This window comes from Scyliorhinus torazame, chromosome 4 (assembly GCF_047496885.1).
Source record: "Scyliorhinus torazame isolate Kashiwa2021f chromosome 4, sScyTor2.1, whole genome shotgun sequence".
Classification (NCBI taxonomy): domain Eukaryota; kingdom Metazoa; phylum Chordata; class Chondrichthyes; order Carcharhiniformes; family Scyliorhinidae; genus Scyliorhinus; species Scyliorhinus torazame.
In genome coordinates this window covers 187,659,073-187,680,167 of record NC_092710.1, presented here as the reverse complement: position 1 = coordinate 187,680,167, position 21,095 = coordinate 187,659,073, and the positions used below count along the sequence as shown (strand labels likewise).

Sequence of the window (21,095 nt, the reverse complement as noted above, 5' to 3'; positions counted from 1 at the left end):
TGGATTTTTAAGGGAGACACAAATGATTAAGTAAGAAAAAGCATTAATGGCACACACAGGAAATGTGGAGAAATGTCGGGGAATAAATTGAGTACACTTTAAATGCACTTTTCCTGAAGTTTGAATTGGCTATGGTGAGGTGGGGAGGGGAGTGGGGTCCTGATAGATGCCCTTAGAGTTGTCATGCACATGCACTGCAGGATGGAATTCTAGAGTGTGAAGCAGGTTGTGAGGGTTGGTTTTATTTCCCCTCCATCTTGTTCTTGTACACTTTAGATCCTGTCCTTCACTGCTAACTACCAGGCCTGATAAAGGGCCCACTCCTGAAATGTTAAGTCTGCTTCTCTCTCCCCAGATACTTTCAGACATGTGATTTCCATGATTGTTCACTTTGTTTTTCAGATTTACATCATTTTCAGTATGTTGCCATTTGTTCAGCTGTGCAGTGGCTCATGATTTTTCACCCATTGCAGAGCCAGACTTTTGCCTTGCAGGATTCGTACCTCAGCGGATGAACAGTGGTTCATCCAACCACTGGCTGTCCTACTGTCATGTGAGAGTACCTTCAAGAAATGGGTGTTTATAAATGGGTGTGTATATAAATATCTGTAGTGAGAGTACCTTTAAGAAATGGGTGTTTACTACTGCAGTGATGTCAGAGAGTGGCTGGAGCTGGGCTGTCTGTCAGCTTTTTACTTTCTTTTTAGGCTGTTTGCTGCAGGGTGTGTTTTAGTTTCGTTTTCAGAGCTGGATAGCTGCAGTCACAGCCAGAAGGTGTATGAATCTCTCTGTAATCTAAAGACTGTAAATCGATCCTGGTGATTTAAAACTAATAACAGTAGTGACTTTAACCTGATGCGCTTCTGGTAAAAGGTGTTTTAAGTCATATGGCTGTTAAAAGGAATCCTTAAAGGATTACTTAGTGCTGTAGTCTTTGGGGGTTGTATTTTAATTCATGGTTGCTAAGATGTTCACTGTATGTTTTAAAAAGGTTAACTTGAGTACATAGAATAAACATTGTTTTGCTTTAAGCAATAATTTTCCATTTCTGCTGTACCACACCTGTAGAGTGGGCCGTGTGCTCCCCATATCACAATCTATTAAAAGTTGTGGGTCAGGTGAACTCCATGATACACTTTGGGGTTCTCTAAACCCTGGCCCATAACAAATTGGGGGCTCGTCCGTGATAAAAGTCTATCTATTGGATTGGCTTAGTGAACTTGAAGACGGTGAGGTGTGAGCATATTGTGGTTGCTTTTCAGGTGTGGTATTCTAGTTTAATTGGGAAGTGTATTGTGGACAATGGCTCTTTCAGAGGCTCTGAAGTTTTTGGGGGTGGAGACGATCACACGCAGTACCTTACAGACAGAGACTACAAGCAGACTGTTAGATTTGGCAAAAACAAGACAAAATGCGAAAAGATGAGGTAATTATGGCGGTGGCTAAGCATTTAAAGTTGACTGAGATACAGTCTGAATCATTAGAAATGGCAAAGATCCAGTTGCAGATTAAGCAACTTGAACATGAAAAAGAATTAAAGCAGCTTGAATATGCAATGAGAGAAAAAGAAAGAGAAAGGGAGATACAGATCAGGGAAAAAGAAAAGGAGAGAGAAGAAAGAAACAAAGAAAGAGATAGAGAGGAAAAGGAAAGAGACAGAGAGGAAAGGGAAAAAGAGAGAGTTTGAACCTCAGAAAATGGCTACGAAACATAACAGTCAGTTAAAATTGGCAGACGTAAAGGGAAACGTACAGCTGGATGATAGTGATGAGGACAGTGAGAAAGAGTGTCATAGTCGAAGGCTTGGTGGGGATCTATTAAATTATGTCCAAGCATTGCCAAGGTTTGACGAGAAGGAGGTGGAAGCCTTTTTCATTTCATTTGGAAAGGTGGCTAAACAAATGAAATGGCCACAGGCCATGTGAGTATTACTGATTTAAACAAAGCTGGTAGGTAGGGCTAGTGAAGTGTTTGCATCACTACCGGAAGAGGTATCTGAAACGTGAGGAGGTGAAAAAATCCATCTTAGGTGCATATGAACTAGTGCCTGAAGCCTACAGACAAAGGTTTAGAAATTTAAGGAAATCATTTGGTCAAACATGGAGTTTGACAGGCTCAGGCAAAGTAATTTTGATAGGTGAAGAAGAGCTTTGAAAATAGACCAAACGTATAAAGCTCTCAGAGAAATTATACTTTTGGAGGAGTTTCAATTCCTGATGTAGTGAGAACTCATGTGGAAGAACAGAGGGTTAAAACTGCGAGATGAGCAGCAGAAATGGCAGATGATTATGAATTAGTTCATAAATCAAAGCTTGGTTTCCAACATCAGTTTCAGCCTGTGAGGGATAGAAACTGGGGACATGAGAAATACTCAAGTGGTAAAGGTAAAGGTGATCTGATAGTAGATAATAAGGAGAGTGTACCTCAGATTAAAAAGGAAATCCAGGAGGGTGGAAAAGAAATGAAAAGTTTCAAATGTTTTGACTGCAATAAACTAGGCTATGTAAAGTCACAGTGTTGGGGGTTGAAGAAAAGCACTGGGAAGGCTGATGTGGTAGAACAAGATAAGACAGTGGGGGTTGTTAAAGAGGAAAAGGAAAGCCCAAGTGAAGCGAAGGAGACGCAAAAGATTGTACAGCCTGATTAAGAGATGACTGATAAGCAGGTGTCAGATCACTTTGAAGAATTTACTTGTGTGGGTAAAGTTTACTCATGTGCATCAGGAGGAGCAGGTAAAGAAGTCACAATTTTAAGAGATACGGAAGCTAGTCAATCTTTAATGGTAAGAGATGAGGAGTTATGTAGTTTGGGAAGAATGTTGCCAGAAAAGGTGGTAATATGTGGAATTCAGGGTGAGAGGAATAGTGTTCAATTATATACAGTAAGGTTGGAGAGTCCAGTGAAGAGTGGTGAAGTGGTAGTAGGAGTAATAGAGAAACTATCTTGTGTGAATACTGACGAAAAATATTCATTTAGCACCTCTCATATCTCCTCGGACTCCACGCACAACTTCCCACTACTGTCCTTGACTGGCCCTACTCTTACCCTAGTCATTCTTTTATTCCTGACATATCTATAGAAAGCTTTAGGGTTATCCTTGATCCTACCTTCCAAAGACTTCTCATGTCCCCTCCTAGCTCTTCTTAGCTCTCTCTTTAGGTCCTTCCTAGCTAACTTGTAACTCTCGAGCGCCCTAACTGAACCTTCATGTCTCATTCATAAGCCTCCTTCTTCCTCTTGACAAGTGTTTCGACTGCTTTAGTAAACCACGGTTCCCTTGCTTGACCACTTCTTCCCTGCCTGACAGGTACATACTTATCAAGGACACGCAGTAGCTGTTCCTTGAACAAGCTCCACATTTCCATTGTGCACATCCTCTGCAGTTTTCCTCTCCATCCGATGCATCCTAAGTCTTGCCTCATCGCATCATAATTGCCTTTTCCCCAGATATAACTCTTGCTCTGTGGTATATACCTATCCCTTTCCATCACTAAAGTAAACATAATCGAATTGTGGTCACTATCACCAAAGTGCTCACCTACCTCCAAATCTAACACCTGTCCTGGTTCATTACCCAGTACCAAATCCAATATGGCCTCGCCTCTCGTTGGCCTATCTACATACTGTGTCAGGAAACCCTCCTGCACACATTGGACAAAAACGGACCCATCCAAAGTACTCGAACTATAGCGTTTTCAGTCAAGATTTGGAAAGTTAAAGTCCCCCATAACAACTACCCTGTTGCTTTCGCTCCTATTCAGAAACCTTAAAGGATTACTTAGTTTTGTAGTCTTTGGGGGTTGTATTTGAATTGATGGTTGCTAAGATATTCACTGTATGTTTTAAAAAGGTTAACTTGAGTTCATAGAATAAACATTGTTTCGCTTTAGAAAATACTTTTCCATTTCTGCTGTACCATACCTGTAGAGTGGGCCGTGTGCTCCCCATACCACAATCTATTAAAAGTTATGGGTCAGGTGAACTCCATGATACACTTTGGGGTTCTCTAAACCCTGGCCCATAACACTACCTACTCTCCTGGCTTCCGAGGCTCAAACATGGGTCAGTACATTTGCAGCAAGGCTGCATTCAGGAAGCCATCATTTAACAACCCAAAGTGGGTACTGCAAAAAGGCCATTTGTGATGGACAGTTCTCAGAAAATGGCCAAACTTTGCCTCCCACCATTCCATGGAACCTTTAAAATGGACCTTAAAAAAACTTGATCAGCAGACAGCAGAGGCAATTAAACCACACGATGAAAGGGGTCTATACAAGATTTGAAAGATTTTGCCTCATCCATCAGATTACAATAGAATGCTATAGAAATATAAATAATATCTACAGGTTAACAATCTATATGGAACCAACCACTGTGTCCAAATTGCCCTCACATTTCTTAGAAATGCAAGTACTAAAGAAGCTTTTGATTAGAGCAAAACGCGGTGACATGGTAACCAGGATTTCCACATCCAAACACTTGCATTTGTTACTGGACTAGTCATGAACTCAGGATATGAGATTGTTCCAATATGTAAGAAGGGAGAGACTTGGGGAGGGGTTTGTGGTAATCATTGTCACGGGTGTGACCTAGGTAGTTAAAAAAAATAATGGCCCATAACCTACTGGTTTCCCAGCATCGCATTTGGGGGGTGAACCAATGGCGCATTTAATAAAGGGGTTGGGTGAATTTAAATGGGTCAACAAAGCTGAAGGAACAGCAATAACAGAAGCAGCTACTTTTCCAAAGCAGCATTCTTTTTCAAAGGTTAACAGCATGGCTGCAACTCAGAAGTTGCAGGAACATTTATGAGCATGGTACTGATTTAACTTAAAAAGCACGGTACAGACGTTCGTACATTATTGATGGTATACAGTATTTGTAAGTACTGGCCTAACTTAAGGGGATAATTTTATCTATGTTACAACAAACCATTAAAAAGTGAGTGTGAGCCTTAGCATTTTTCTCCACCCAGATGTGTTCAGGCCAATCCTTTGAGTTAGGAACATAAGAGGAATGGTGTTGCTTCCCCACCTACAGATTATTCTTGCAAGTGTCTGATGTAGAAAGTACTACTGTCAGGAAAAGAAAGGTTGTTTTAGGAGATTTATATTTGTCTTGGTAAACATTGGAAAGGTATAGTTTTAAGTGGGTTTCATTTAATGTTTATGTGGAAGCAAGGGCATAACCTATAGTTAGATCCATGCTGGACAAAGGTGTTTGTATGTGTGGGGGTTGCTTCAGTTCCAAGTGTGTTTCTAGTGTGCTTAGAGAGGGCCATGGCGTGAAGAGTAAATAAGCCAGCAGCAATTTGCGGCTGTTGCTTAGCAACTGGAGGCACTTTTTGGTAAGAAGGCTTTTTGTTCTTAGTTTAGCCAAATTAGTTGGCAGTTGGAGACAGGACACTAAGGAGTGAATCTCACTCACCCCGACTAGAAGAAAGACTGGACAGGTCGGGAGCTGTTCAGAGACAGGCTTCCCAATGAACCAGCTACTGCTGAGATAACCAGGGAACTGGGACAGAAAGAATGGGCGGGATTCTCTGTCGGCCGATGGCAAAGTTGGGAAAGCGATTGGCCATAGAGTCGGTCTTGACGCCAAAACCGTGGCCAGTTTCATGACAAATTGCAATTCTCTGCAATCCTCGACAGTGGCACTCCGCATGTGCAGTAAACGCCATTGGCATATCATTAGCGGGCCTGACCCGATATTCTTCGGGGCCTCCGCGATGCACCATCTCCACCGAGGTAATTCCCGACAGGGAGGTTCACTTCTGCTTTGAAAAATTGGGAATTGGCCGTCTTGGCTGATGAGGGAAAGAGAGGAGGTAGGACATGCAGAGACGCGACCACGACCATGGACTGCCGGTCCTGTCACTGGCCAGGCTGGCTGGTGGGTGGGTGGCTGCCAGCGCCGGGGGGAGGGGGGGTGACGGGAGGAATGGACTGCCGGTCATGTCACTGGCCAGGCTGGCTGGTGGGTGGGTGGCTGCAGTGCCGGGGGGAGGGGGGGTGACGGGAGGAATGGACTGCGGGGCTGGGGTGACCCCCACATGGGATTCAGGCTGTGTCCAAGCATGGACAGCCATTGTCGCAGCTGCAAGGCAGCCACCTTGCTGCGTACCCCACTGATGACCCACATTGGCCAGTGGTACTGCAGAGTGACACCGGCCGCATGGGTGCCCCCCCACCCCACACTCCAGCCCGCACACTCCACCCCACCACCCCTGCACTCCACCCCACACCCACGGCGCCCGCACCCCAGTCCACACTCTCCACCCCACCACCTCTGCACCCCAACTTCCACTATCCACCTCACCAGCCTGCACCCCAGCCCCCACTCTCCAACCCACACCCCAGCCCCCACTCTCCATCCCACAACCAGCACAGTGGTTTGCACAATTGCTTCACAGCTCCAGGGTCCCAGGTTCGATTCCCGGCTTGGGTCACTGTCTGTGTGGAGTCTGCACGTTCGCCCCGTGTGTGCGTGGGTTTCCTCCGGGTGCTCCGGTTTCCTCCCACAGTCCAAAGATATGCAGGTTAGGTGGATTGGCCATGCTAAATTGCCCTTAGTGTCCAAAATTGCCTTTCGTGTTGGGTGGGGTTACTGGGTTATGGGAATAGGTGTTGGGTTGGGTAGGGTGCTCTTTCCAAGAGCTGGTGCAGACTCGATAGGCCGGATTGCCTCCTTCTGCACTGTAAATTCTATGAAACCCTGCACCGCACACTCTGCCATACTACCCCCCAAGTGGCCGCCACCCACCGGCGTGGCATCACATGGCCCACCCAAGGGCAATGCCCACAATAGCCCCTATATGGGGGCACCAGATTTAAAGTGGGAAAGCACACTTCAGAGTTTGATACCATTTTAATCAAGTCTGGGAATCAAGAGTTAAAGCAACTGTGAACTGTGCAACAGGCAAGACAAATAAATTCTAAGGGGGGTGGTGTAAAACCTGGATACTGGATTCATTGTTAAAAGTGGAGCCGAAGCTTTGTTTAAAAAATCATTTAGAAAACCTTTTGTTCTGTTCACTGAGTGCTGAATTTGGTGCATTTTGAGTGCTATAGTAAGAGTTTGGTGACCGAGGGATAATAATGCTTCATTTTTATCTAAAGTTTAGTCTTTCTTTTATTTAGTTAATTAACTTAAAAGTTGCTGTTTGGTTTAGAAGAAGGTGAATTTTCAATCAGCTTTAAACAAGCTTCTACTTGTAGGCACTTGCAGTTGGAGCTTGTTAATTAGTTAATTGGATTAGGCCAGTTTTCAGAGGCTAGATTCACAGTATAAAAGTGATCCCCTACAGTGCAGACTTTGTTTGCACTGAGTGCTGAATTTTGTGCATTTTGAGTGCTACAGTAAGAGTTTGGTGACCAAGCGAGTATAAGGCTTCATTTTTATCTAAAGTTTAGTCTTTCTTTTATTTAGTTAATTAACTTAAAAGTTGCTGTTTGGTTTAGAAGAAGGTGAATTTTCAATCAGCTTTAAACAAGCTTCTACTTGTAGGCACTTGCAGCTGGAGCTTGTTAATTAGTTAATTGGATTAGGCCTGTTTTCAGAGGCTAGATTCACAGTATAAAAGTGATCCCCTACAGTGCAGACTTTGTTTGCACTGAGTGCTGAATTTTGTGCATTTTGAGTGCTACAGTAAGAGTTTGGTGACCGAGGGAGTATAAGGCTTCATTTTTATCTAAAGTTTAGTCTTTCTTTTATTTAGTTAATTAACTTAAAAGTTGCTGTTTGGTTTAGAAGAAGGTGAATTTTCAATCAGCTTTAAACAAGCTTCTACTTGTAGGCACTTGCAGCTGGAGCTTGTTAATTAGTTAATTGGATTAGGCCAGTTTTCAGAGGCTAGATTCACAGTATAAAAGTGATCACCGTCTGCACTGAGTGCTGAATTTGGTGCATTTGAGTGCTATAGTAAGAGTATGGTGATCGAGGGAGTTAGGTGAGGAGGGAGTAAGGTGCTCCTTTCATTTTGTTTCCGACATTTCCGCAAAGAGTGAGAAGAGAGCCAGGAGTTTACAGAAAGTGTAGCTGACTGGGAGCAGAGTCGGAGGGCGGAGATCTAGTTAGTCCACAGGGCAGCTATATTCTGTCATGTAAGAGGGGATGGAGGCTAGGCCAGTTGCATGCTCCTCCTGTAGGATGTGGGTGGTGAGGGATACCACCGGTGTCCCCGCTGACTATACCTGCGGGAAGTGCACCCAACTTCAGCTCCTCAAAGACCGTGTTAGGGAACTGGAGCTGAAGATGGATGAACATCGGATCATCCGGGAGGCAGAGGGGATGATTGAGAAGAGTTACAGGGAGGTAACCACACCCAAGGTACAGGACAAGAATAGCTGGGTTACAGTCAGGGGGAAAAAAACAAACAGGCAGACAGTGCAGGGATCCCTCGTGGCCGTTCCCCTTCAAAACAAGTATACCGTTTTGGATGCTGTTGGGGGGGGATGACCTACCGGGGGAAGGCCCTAGCGGCCTGGTCTCTGGCACTGAGTCTGGCTCTGGGGCTCGGAAGGGAAGGGAGGAGAATAGAAAAGCAATAGTTGTAGGAGATTCAATGATTAGGGGAATAGATAGGAGATTCTGTGGTCGCGAGCGAAACTCCCGGAAGGTATGTTGCCTTCCGGGTGCCAGGGCCAGGGATGTCTCGGATCGTGTCTTCAGGATCCTTAAGGGGGAGGGTGAGCAGCCAGAAGTCGTGGTGCACATTGGTACCAACGACATAGGTAGGAAAAGGGGTGTGGAGGTAATAAACAAGTTTAGGGAGTTAGGCTGGAAGTTAAAAGCCAGGACAGACAGAGTTGTCATCTCTGGTTTGTTGCCGGTGCCACGTGATAGCGAGGCTAGGAATAGGGAGAGAGTGCAGTTGAACACGTGGCTGCAGGAATGGTGTAGGAGGGAGGGCTTCAGGTATTTGGATAATTGGAGCGCATTCTGGGGAAGATGGGACCTGTACAAGCAGGACGGGTTGCATCTGAACCAGAGGGGCACCAATATCCTGGGAGGGAGGTTTTCTAGTACTCTTCGGGAGGGTTTAAACTAATTTGGCAGGGGAATGGGAACCGGATTTGTAGTCCAGCAACTAAGGTAGCCGATATTCAGGACGCCAAAGCGTGTAATGAGGCAGTGGGGAAGGGAACACTGACAAAGGAGAGTACTTGCAGGCACGTAGATGGGTTGAAGTGTGTATACTTCAACGCAAGAAGCATCAGGAATAAGGTGGGTGAACTTAAGGCATGGATCGGTACTTGGGACTACGATGTGGTGGCCATCACGGAAACTTGGATAGAAGAGGGGCAGAAATGGTTGTTGGAGGTCCCTGGTTATAGATGTTTCAATAAGATTAGGGAGGGTGGTAAAAGAGGTGGGGGGGTGGCATTGTTAATTAGAGATAGTATAACAGCTGCAGAAAGGCAGTTCGAGGAGTATTACCCTAATGAGGTAGTATGGGTTGAAGTCAGAAATAGGAAAGGAGCAGTCACCTTGTTAGGAGTTTTCTATAGGCCCCCCAAGAGTAGCAGAGATGTGGAGGAACAGATTGGGAAACAGATTTTGGAAAGGTGCAGAAGTCACAGGGTAGTAGTCATGGGTGACTTTAACTTCCCAAATATTGAGTGGAAACTCTTTAGATCAAATAGTTTGGATGGGGTGGTGTTTGTGCAGTGTGTCCAGGAAGCTTTTCTAACTCAGTATGTAGATTGTCCGACCAGAGGAGGGGCAATATTGGATTTAGTACTTGGTAATGAACCAGGGCAAGTGATAGATTTGTTAGTGGGGGAGCATTTTGGAGATAGTGACCACAATTCTGTGACTTTCACTTTAGTAATGGAGAGGGATAGGTGCGTGCAACAGGGCAAGGTTTACAATTGGGGGAAGGGTAAATACGATGTTGTCAGACAAGAATTGAAGTGCATAAGTTGGGAACACAGGCTGTCAGGGAAGGACACAAGTGAAATGTGGAACTTGTTCAAGGAACAGGTACTACGTGTCCTTGATATGTATGTCCCTGTCAGGCAGGGAAGAGATGGTCGAGTGAGGGAACCATGGTTGACAAGAGATGTTGAATGTCTTGTTAAGAGGAAAAAGGAGACTTATGTAAGGCTGAGGAAACAAGGTTCAGACAGGGCATTGGAGGGATACAAGATAGCCAGGAGGGAAATGAAGAAAGGGATTGGGAAAGCTAAGAGAGGGCATGAACAATCTTTGGCGGGTAGGATCAAGGAAAACCCCAAGGCCTTTTACACATATATGAGAAATATGAGAATGAATAGAGCGAGGGTAGGTCCGATCAAGGACAGTAGCGGGAGATTGTGTATTGAGTCTGAAGAGATAGGAGAGGTCTTGAACGAGTACTTTTCTTCTGTATTTACAAATGAGAGGGGCGATATTGTTGAAGAGGACAGTGTGAAACAGACTGGTAAGCTCGAGGAAATACTTGTTAGGAAGGAAGATGTGTTGGGCATTTTGAAAAACTTGAGGATAGACAAGTCCCCCGGGCCTGACGGGATATATCCAAGGATTCTATGGGAAGCAAGAGATGAAATTGCAGAGCCGTTGGCAATGATCTTTTCGTCCTCACTGTCAACAGGGGTGGTACCAGGGGATTGGAGAGTGGTGAATGTCGTGCCCCTGTTCAAAAAAGGGACTAGGGATAACCCTGGGAATTACAGGCCAGTTAGTCTTACTTCGGTGGTAGGCAAAGTAATGGAAAGGGTACTGAAGGATAGGATTTCTGAGCATCTGGAAAGACACTGCTTGATTAGGGATAGTCAGCACGGATTTGTGAGGGGTAGGTCTTGCCTTACAAATCTTATTGAATTCTTTGAGGAGGTGACCAAGTATGTGGATGAAAGTAAAGCAGTGGATGTAGTGTACATGGATTTTAGTAAGGCATTTGATAAGGTTCCCCATGGTAGGCTTCTGCAGAAAGTAAGGAGGCATGGGATAGTGGGAAATTTGGCCAGTTGGATAACGAACTGGCTAACCGATAGAAGTCAGAGAGTGGTGGTGGATGGCAAATATTCAGCCTGGATCCCAGTTACCAGTGGGGTCAGTTCTGGGTCCTCTGCTGTTTGTGATTTTCATTAATGACTTGGATGAGGGAGTTGAAGGGTGGGTCAGTAAATTTGCAGACGATACGAAGATTGGTGGAGTTGTGGATAGTAAGTTGTCGGCTGCAAAGAGACATAGATAGGATGCAGAGCTGGGCTGAGAAGTGGCAGATGGAGTTTAACCCTGAAAAGTGTGAGGTTGTCCATTTTGGAAGGACAAATATGAATGCGGAATACAGGGTTAACAGTAGAGTTCTTGGCAATGTGGAGGAGCAGAGAGATCTTGGGGTCTATGTTCATACATCTTTGAAAGTTGCCACTCAAGTGGATGGAGCTGTGAAGAAGGCCTATGGTGTGCTCGCGTTCATTAACAGAGGGATTGAATTTAAGAGCCGTGAGGTGATGATGCAGCTTTACAAAACTTTGATAAGGCCACATTTGGAGTACTGTGTACAGTTCTGGTCACCTCATTTTAGGAAGGATGTGGAAGCTTTGGAAAAGGTGCAAAGAAGATTTACCAGGATGTTACCTGGAATGGAGAGTAGGTCTTACGAGGAAAGGTTGAGGGTGCTAGGCCTTTTCTCATTAGAACGGAGGAGGATGAGGGGCGACTTGATAGAGGTTTATAAGATGATCAGGGGAATAGATAGATTAGACAGTCAGAGACTTTTTCCCCGGGTGGAACAAACCATTACAAGGGGACATAAATTTAAGGTGAAAGGTATAAGATATAGGAGGGATATCAGAGGTAGGTTCTTTACCCAGAGAGTAGTGGGGGCATGGAATGCACTGCCTGTGGAAGTAGTTGAGTCGGAAACATTAGGGACCTTCAAGCAGCTATTGGATAGGTACATGGATTACGGTAAAATGATATAGTGTAGATTTATTTGTTCTTAAGGGCAGCACGGTAGCATTGTGGATAGTACAACAGCTCCAGGGTCCCAGGTTCGATTCCGGCTTGGGTCACTGTCTGTGCGGAGTCTGCACGTCCTCCCCGTGTCTGCGTGGGTTTCCTCCAGGTGCTCCGGTTTCCTCCCACAATCCAAAGATGTGCAGGGTAGGTGGATTGGCCATGATAAATTGCCCTTAGTGTCCAAAATTGCCCTTGGTGTTGGGTGGAGGTGTTGGGTTTGGGTAGGGTGCTCTTTCCAAGAGCCGTTGCGGACTCAGGGGGCCGAATGGCCTCCTTCTGCACTGTAAATTCAATGATAATCTATGATTAATCTAGGACAAAGGTTCAGCACAACATCGTGGGCCGAAGGGCCTGTTCTGTGCTGTATTTTCTATGTTCTATGTTCTAAACCTGGATTGGATCTCTGAATGCAAAGTGCTAACAGAAAGCATTATTGCGAAAGAAGATTTTAAAGTGTTCTTGGGAGTGTTTGGAAACTCTAACGTGACAATCATCTGCGGGTGGTGGGGGAATCTGAGGAGAAATCCACAGACAATAACTTGGGTTCAGAGAGGTGTATGTGTATTTGACCACAGTCAATCTGTGTGCTTAAAGGGATATTGTCTTACTGAGACAGTTGTAGCTTAAGGGATATTTTGTAATCCGTGTTCATCTTAAAATCTGTGTGCTAAAGTGGGGGGTGGGAGTGGTGGGAGGGGGAAAGAGTGGGGAAAGGAATATTGTGTAATAATCTAATTTTTCATGTTTATTCATTTTTTTCTTGTTAAAACTAAGTCCTGTACCACCATGTTTTCTGAAAAACAGAAAAATTATGAGGCTGGATTCGCCAATCCCCGACGGCAAATTGCACTCAGCGAGGGGGCAGAGAATCCCCAATGACGACAAAATTGGGGGCGGCTCCATTTTTGCGATGCTCCGCCCCTGAAAAGCGGCGTACTCTAGGAATATGCTGCAAGCTGTATCCGCGACCTCAGGCCATTGCCTGAGGCATGCCCCGCGATGCTCCATCCCCGACTGGCCAAGATCCCGATGCCGTGGGACACATGGCGACTGCCGTCTCAGTCCAGCGCCCCCACAGTTAGGGGAGGGCCGATCCTTGGGCAGGGGGGGCTTTATTCGGGGCTGGGGCACTGTGGGGGGGGGGGGTGGAAATGGTCCGGGCGCATGAGCTGCCGAAGAAGGGACTATTTCTGCGGTCTGGGTCCGCGGACTGAGTCCGCCATGAAGCATGGCGCGGCCGCTGCTGGCCGCCGCCGTGCGCATTCGCGGCCACGGACCCAGCAATGCTCCGGGTCATATTGGTAGCTAGAGCTGGGAGCTCTACGCTGCCTGGCTTCTAGTCCAACTCGCATCGGTGGCCGTTTTGCACTATTTTTCCTGGCGTAAAACACCACCGTTTTCACGCTGGCTTGGGGACTTAGTCTTCCAAACGGAGAATCCAGCCCAAGGACTTTTGAGCCAGGGTTCCATTTTGGGATCTTCCCATCCTGTTATAACACCAACTAGGGTCGTAACACTACCACTTGAATTTTCAATTTGAATGAGAAGAAAACTAACAAAATGTTATAATTTTTAAAAAATCATTTTATTTCAACAAATTGAATCACTTATAGAAAATTGGCATTTACAATATTTGTATTTTTTATATCTAAAAAAAATCTGCAAGTTGCTCTACATAAGCAAAGTGGAAAGTAGAGTGTACATTTCACACTTCCTGATTCAGCACTGCGCCATGGCTGCATGCAGTGGCAGGTTTGCATGTAAGCCTGACTGAGCAGGAATGTGAACACAGACCCCAGGATTTCAAAGAGTTTTCTATTGATGGATCTCTTCCTTGTCCACCTGGGAATAACATTGGCATAGGGAATCATTACATTTTTAGATACCTCTTCTATCATACCTATGAGGACTTCTAATAGCCCAGCACGTTAAAAACTAGACCACAATGAACTAAAGTATTGCATTTTGTACAACAATTCAGACATGTGGTAGTACAACCAAGGCAAAACTAAAATTAGAATTCAGAATGAACAAATCTGGAAACTCAATGCTTTTAATCTCTACTGAATAAAGATATGTGCAATGTTGTTAAAGCTATGTAGTTAGGCAACACTTTAAAATAAGCAAATATTTGATTGTAGTAATAAAGCATTCAACTGAGATTCACTTTCAAACTTATATTGTGATGATAATGACAATTATGCCTCAAATACTGTGCAAGGACATGCTGATATTGTGATTTGACTTCTGAGAACTATTCCCAACAAAATATTTTGTTATATGGCTTGGGTGTTGCATTGCGCAATCTAATTTAAATACTACATTCTTTCCAATAGTTAGTTGAAACTGGCTAAACCCAAAATCAAATCCAGTTTACAGTACATTTTAAATTTATCCCAGCAAAGTTTACTTCAAAGTATTATTGACACCCTGTTGATCTGATGTTGTTCTATTATTAACAGTTACTCAGAAACCAAATGCTGTACAAATTCTGAACCAAATGAATACAAATCAAATGTACATATCGCAAATGACAGAAAAATACACTAAACTTATTGTATAATTAAATCAAGAAACAATACTGATATGCTGTTTGGGATGTTGATCAAATAATAGGAAGCTTGCAAAGAAAAAACCCGAACAGATCTTGTAAATGGAAAGATAGTTTATCACCGTGTAGTACCTTGAGGGAAACACCACATTAAGAGAAAGCAATTGTAATATTTTATGCTACAGTCAATTTATCTTAAGTTTATTTTGCTTTCATGGACGGAAAACAATGTATCAGGTTAAAAACAATACTTCTTGAATATATTCATGTTATTCTGGACTGGTAGCTGTGTAATTATTTAGTTTTGTTGGATATACTTCACATGATGCATGCTGTGTGGAATATATTTTACAGGCAAATTGCAGCCTGGGAATTCTCTGATAGGCTTCATTCCTGGTCCTGTAGGAGCAGCCTACACTGAATGTCTGCTCAAATAGTGTCAAAGCTGGCTTCTGGGAAACGTTTGTATTGCAGTCAAGGCTGCAACTACTGGAGGGTTGACTTTGCAATTTGTTTTTCTCACGTAATTTTAGATGAATTGATCTAGACTTTCCAATTGGGGAGCCTCTCCAATAGGGAGGGAGAGTCACTGGGATGGCCCCTGATGTAGCCACCGTGCTGGCCCGAGGATCACTTGAATATTGGAGGTAGCCCTTCTGCCTTTTGATGGTAAGCTGCACTGATTGGGGGCAGCATCCTTTGAGGTTTTGTGCTTCAGGAGGAGGAAGGCAGCTACTCAGCTGCTTGAAGAAAATTATTTTTTTCATTAAATGCTTTCTTCCTTCTGTTTTGGATCTGTGTCCAGCCATACTCTGAGAATACTTTCACAATCCCCTCCATGATTACATCATTAAGGCTCCCTCACCACCCTTTGAACATTGGATGTTAGAAGAAAATAGATGTCATCGGCATCCAGTTTACAAACTGGAAAAAAGTTCACAATATGGTGGAGGCTCTGTTTTCCTCAATTCCATGTGATTTTTGCTGCTGTAGTCAAATTTGATGGTAGAACACGGTGATGCCCAGGGGCATATTTGGCCCAATCCATTCCAGAGATAGCAGAAAATCAGTGGATTGTGGCCAGAAAGCCTAGACAGTGTCTGAGCTTATCTTGAAAGCAAGTTACTGGATCCTGTCATGAGATATAATTCAACAGAAACTCAATTTTGTATGAATCAGGCGATGTAACGGAATTTCAAATTTTAAACATAACTTCCCAATGATTACACCAGAAAAATAACTTCAGCATGGACAAAATGAAGCAATGAATGGGGTCAGGATTATTTAAGAACAAATGTATAAACAAATGTGAGTGGATTCAACAATTCATTATTATTTCAATTTCATTTTCATACCAGAAATTTAACCTGATTAAATCTGATCCCACTGACCATTTGGTTCATTTCATTCATCAATACCCTTGTGACTATCAATATATTAAGTGTCTTTCTGTCACAGACTCCTGTTTTGTCCATGTGGAAATTTCTCAATATTAAAGTTATTTCATAGCAGTGTTCCCTTTAGATTATAACAAAAAAAATGAATGGCTTGATGTTTCGTACTGACATATGGGTATAATATAAATTTGTAATGATAAGCCAGCAGCATCATAAAGTGCCATCTTTGTTTTGAATTTCTTTCCTCATCTTTTGGTCTGGCAATCAGAATACAGTGGTACAATCAGATTTAAAATGAATTATTACTTGTGGCTGTTCTTTGAAAAGTTTTGCATACAGTCAGAATGAATCTATAAATCCAACCTGTATACTTTGAAAAAGGATTTTAAAAAAGCAGCTTAGAACTGGCAAACGACCAGTCACCTAGACAAATTAATTGTTACAACTATTAGCAAAAGCGATCTTGGATCATGCTATTTCAAAACCGGTTTGTTTATTTATTTTGGTTATGTGGAGTACTTATTTTTAAAGATGCATTTCCAGGGTTCCAAGAATCTGTACATAACTGACTGCTTAGAACCGCTAGACATTCCAAGCCCATAGGCTACAGGACATCACCACTGGCCCCATTTTTCTTTGTATCTACTTAGACCACAAAGCTGAAAACACTGTATATTAAATATATACTAAGAATAGCAATTGCTGTATTAAAACATAATGTTGTTGCTTAGGATTGTATGGTTCATTAGTGTACACAAATTCTGATTCGAGCAATCTTCTTAGATATTGTAAGGTTCGTGGCACAGGACCAATGGTTTCGTCCAACGCTGAATTCAGTTGGTGTGAATCGATCAATAGCACCTGTTAAGGTTTCTGTGTCACTCCAGCCTGCAGTATAATTTCAAAGGTAAACTGTGTATATTATTCTGCAACTTTACTGAGTTGTTACACACCATTTCTTTTTGTTCTCATTGACTATACTTTTGGCCATTTGGAAAGACACATCTGTCACAGAGAAATAATTAAAATGTAAGAGATGACAACTACATTTTCATAAGAATAAGCAAAAGCAAAAGAAAAACTGATTTGTATTCAGCTGAACTCCCAATCCCCCTTGCAAGCTACAGAAAGAAAATGTACATTCTTGGACCATAAATTTGCTGTGTTATTTATCCCTAAAATCCTCAAAGATTAGGCACAATTGTCAGAGATATCAGTCTGTATACACAAAATAAAACAGTAATATATGATCAGAAACATCTCCAAAGCCTGTCTGGCAGCTATCTTTCTTTCAGATTGCACTAGGTTCATTGTTGTTTGATCCCCAGAATGTGGAGTATTCTTGTTCTGTTTTACAGCATCGTCAAGAGTTACTTGGGGACTTTATTTGAACACAACAGCCAACTGTCACAGGCCTGTCTGTCCAGCAATCCAGCTCAATTGTCTGTGGCAGACATCTATAACCGTTCAATGTCCCGGTACTTCTTGCGCAGGATGGAGACTTGGTCTTTGAAAAGGATGGGATCCAGCCTCATTTGTGAGTGAATGAGAGGCAGGAAGCCAAACCAGCTGGCAAAAGTGTTCATGCAGGTCTGGCGTTGTGCAAAATGATCTGGATCAGCCCAGCGGGAAGTCTTCGTTCCCTGGGGAGAAAATGAAAAGTCAAAATTCGAAAATGAAAAGTAGCAGCAAATGGAAAATAAAGTATCTGTGGCCAGAGACAAAGCAGGTTATTTAAAATGCTTCCAATAACACTTTGAAAAACTTCCATATGGTCAACAAGAGCTTTTAACCAGGGTTCTTTTAACTAGTGGGATGCACGGTAGCACAGTGGTTAGCACTGTTGTTTCACAGCTCCAGGTCCCAGGTTCGATTCCAGGCTTGGGTCACTGTCTGTGCGGAGTCTGCATGTTCTTCCCCTGTCTGTGTGGGTTTCCTCTCACAAGAAAGACGCGCTGTTAGGTGAATTGGACATTCTGAATTCTCCCTCAGTGTACCTGAACAGGCGCCGGAATATGGCGACTAGGGGATTTTCCTAGTAACTTCATTGCAGTGTTAACGTAAGCCTACTTGTGACACTAATGAAGATTATTATTATTACTTCACACATTGCAGGCATGCAATAAAAGAACACTTGTAACTTGTTCAAACAGTTCAGCATTTCCCAGTAAGGAATCGTGTATTATGTTATCTTATAATGCAAGAATAGTAGCAGTAAATTATAGAGTAAGAAAATATGACCTTCAATCTGTTACCTTGTTGAACACAAAGTTTGTACATTAGTAGGCCAGCTTGTTCTATTGCCTTCAGCATAACGTTTATTGGAATTTATTTTTGATTGCAAAACTTAAATTGTTAAAAGAGAATCTGCTCTGAGCAGATTATTTCAGTCATATATCAGTCATGGAACTTTAACTTTGAGACTTGTGGGCTAACCTCAAATGAACTTTGTTCTTTCAGATTCAACCCTAACATTGTCCATACACCTTCTTTCAAGGGGAGCATTGTTGTTATTTACCAAACAGATCTCTACTTACCAGAGACTGAACATCAACTCTGATACCTCTTCCTGCCCCACCCCTGGACTATGAGCCCACCACTGAACATCAAGCTCTCGACCGGGATTCTCCATTTGGGAGACTATGGGCGGGATTCACTGTTCCCCGACACCGATTTCGTAATTGACGATCGGGCAGAGAATCCCTTTAGACGCCGAAATCTGAGGCGCTGCCTGTTTGACACAGATTTTGTATGCTCAGCCCCCTCCGAAATCGCGTCATCACGTCACACGCCGCACATCGTTGGACGGCCTTAACGCCCTGAAGACCATCCCCTGATGCTCCGCTTCCGCTGGGCTGAGTTCCCGACCGCACGGTTGCCATGTGGTCTCAGCAGTCGGGAACCTGGCGTGGCGGCTGCAGACTGTGTCCAGTGCTGCCGCAGTCGGCCGGAAGCTGTGCTGCTGCCTGGGAGGGATGGGCTTCCGCAGGGCTGGGGGGACAGGTGGGAGGTGGCCAGGGAGAGACTATCTGGCAGGTCGGGTCTGTCCACGGCCGGCTTCATGTTTTACGGTACGACCACTGCAGGTCGTCGGCATGCGCGGCCACAGACCTGGCCATTCTCCAGCCGTCTTTATCTTGGGAGCCGGGAGTTTTACGCGGCAGGGCTGCTGGCCCCTCACCAGTCGCAGGATCAGTGAGGTGGTGGCGTCGGTTGTTTTGCCGTAAACTCCACAGATCCTCCACACTTCGGCTCAAAAAGTAGAAACTGATTTGCACTCCTGAATTTAAATTTATGCATGGCAAGGATTACGAGGGATTCCCGCTATTGGGCTGCCATTTTGAGTGGGCAACCCAATAGCGAGGAAACACAGCTGGTCAGCCCCACCCCCCAGCATTGCAAAGCTGACCCCACCCCTCACATCGCAAAACAGCCCCCCACACCCGATTTTCTGGATTCCCCCCTCCCCCCAAATACAGGGTGAACCCACCCAGACACCCATACTTAATAGGTGCTGTAATCACATTGTTTCCAAACATCAACAACTTTAATGAGAGTTAAGTGCATTCCAATCACCCCCTTCATGTTTGAGTGATTTTGAAGTGCTCAGCTGGAAATTGATAGCATGTGTCTCTTTGAAGTGGTTCACGTTTGTTAACATTGTGGTCAGAGCTCTTCAGGGTTACTGAACCATGAAAAAGATGAATGAAGCAAGGCTGAAAGCTGTGTTTATGGAAGTTGTCAATCACAGCCCATGAAGGGAAATGAATGAATGGCTTGCAGCTCAAGGATCTAAGGGGCTGGATTCTCCACTGCCCCACGCTGAAATCGCGTTTGGCGTGGGGCGGAGAATCAATTTTCACGCCAAAATCAGGCCTGGCGCTGATCCAGCAATTCATCATGTCCCAAGAATCGATGTGTTCGCGGAGTTCTCCTCGCGGCTGGGGGGGCATAGCCAGATTCCCGCCCAGCGATTCTCTGCTCCCAACCGGTCGAGTTCCCGACGGCCTGGTTCTAACCACCTACTGCTATTCGGGAACATTGCCTGGCGACTGCGGACTCAGTCTGCGGCCGCCCTGGTGGGGGGGGGGGCGTGGGGATCCAGCATCGGGGGGGGGGCTTATGCGAGGCCGGTGGACAGATCGGGCCGGTTGGATCTTCGGGCGCGTGGCCGATTGGGGGGGCCTATCTTCTTCAGCTGCTGGAGCTCGCCACAGTGCGCATGCGCAGACTCGAAACCGGAAGTGCGGGGGGCCGTATCCGCAGCTAAAGCTGCGTGAATCACTCTCGGTCCTTGCTAGCCCCCTGAAGGTGAGTGAATTAGAGCTGATCTTTTTTATCGGAAACTCGGGCGTGAAACACCAGCGTTTTTACGCTGGCGTGGGGACATAATCCCATTTTGGGAGATTCCAGCCCACGGAGTTTAAAAACTGGTCACTGGTTTACTCTTTCCAGAAACTGGTCACTGGTTTACTCTTTCCAGAAATTGACACACGATACTTCCTCTGTCTGAGCCAGCAGCTGTATGCCCAGGTCAGTGTTACAATAGTAATTAAGCCTACATCAGATCTGCGACAGAACCACCCTCAGAGGCACAGAAGCTCCAGATCCTTTACACGCGGCTGAGCTCCGATATCTTTCCCCTCATCCGGGACGCGCCGACCTACACTGAGGCCATGGTGCTACTGAAGGAGAACTACACTCAGCAGACCAACAAAATCTATGCCAGGCACCTCCTGTCCACGCGGCATAACCTCCCCGGTGAGTCTGTGGAAGGTTTCTGGTGTTCCCTGCACGCCCTAGTGAGAGATTGCGATTGCCAGGCCGTTTCGGCCACTGAACATTCTGATCTGCTAGTTACAGATGTGTTCGTTACAGGCATTGGGTCGACATACATCCGCCAGCGCCTCTTAGAAGGGGCTACCCTTGACCTCGCGGCGACCAAGAAACTAGCGATCTCGCTCACAGTCGCCTCAGGCAATGTACAGGCGTATGCCCCCGACCGCATGGCCTTCCCCTCCTGGGCATCGTGGACCCCGCCAGAGAACACACCATCAGCGATCGCCCCCAGGCCTGCGCCGCGCGGCAGCCAACCAACCCCGGGGGACCCAAGTGCTACTTCTGCGGACAGACAAAACATCCCCAGCAGTGTTGCCTGGCGTAGAGTGCGCTCTGCA

The 21,095-nt window shown here is 44.9% G+C and overlaps 1 protein-coding gene across 1 annotated transcript in view; it reads right to left on the bottom strand.

The window, feature by feature from the left end:
• Nucleotides 1-13,547: 13,547 nt before the first annotated feature.
• LOC140410640 (exostosin-1-like) overlaps nt 13,548-21,095 on the bottom strand; it is a 968,627-nt gene continuing 961,079 nt past the window's right edge. The window contains exon 12 of the mRNA XM_072499003.1: nt 13,548-17,561. Within this exon, the coding sequence (XP_072355104.1) occupies nt 17,376-17,561 (186 nt within the window). The 3' untranslated portion in view covers nt 13,548-17,375. The remainder of the gene's footprint in view (nt 17,562-21,095) is intronic.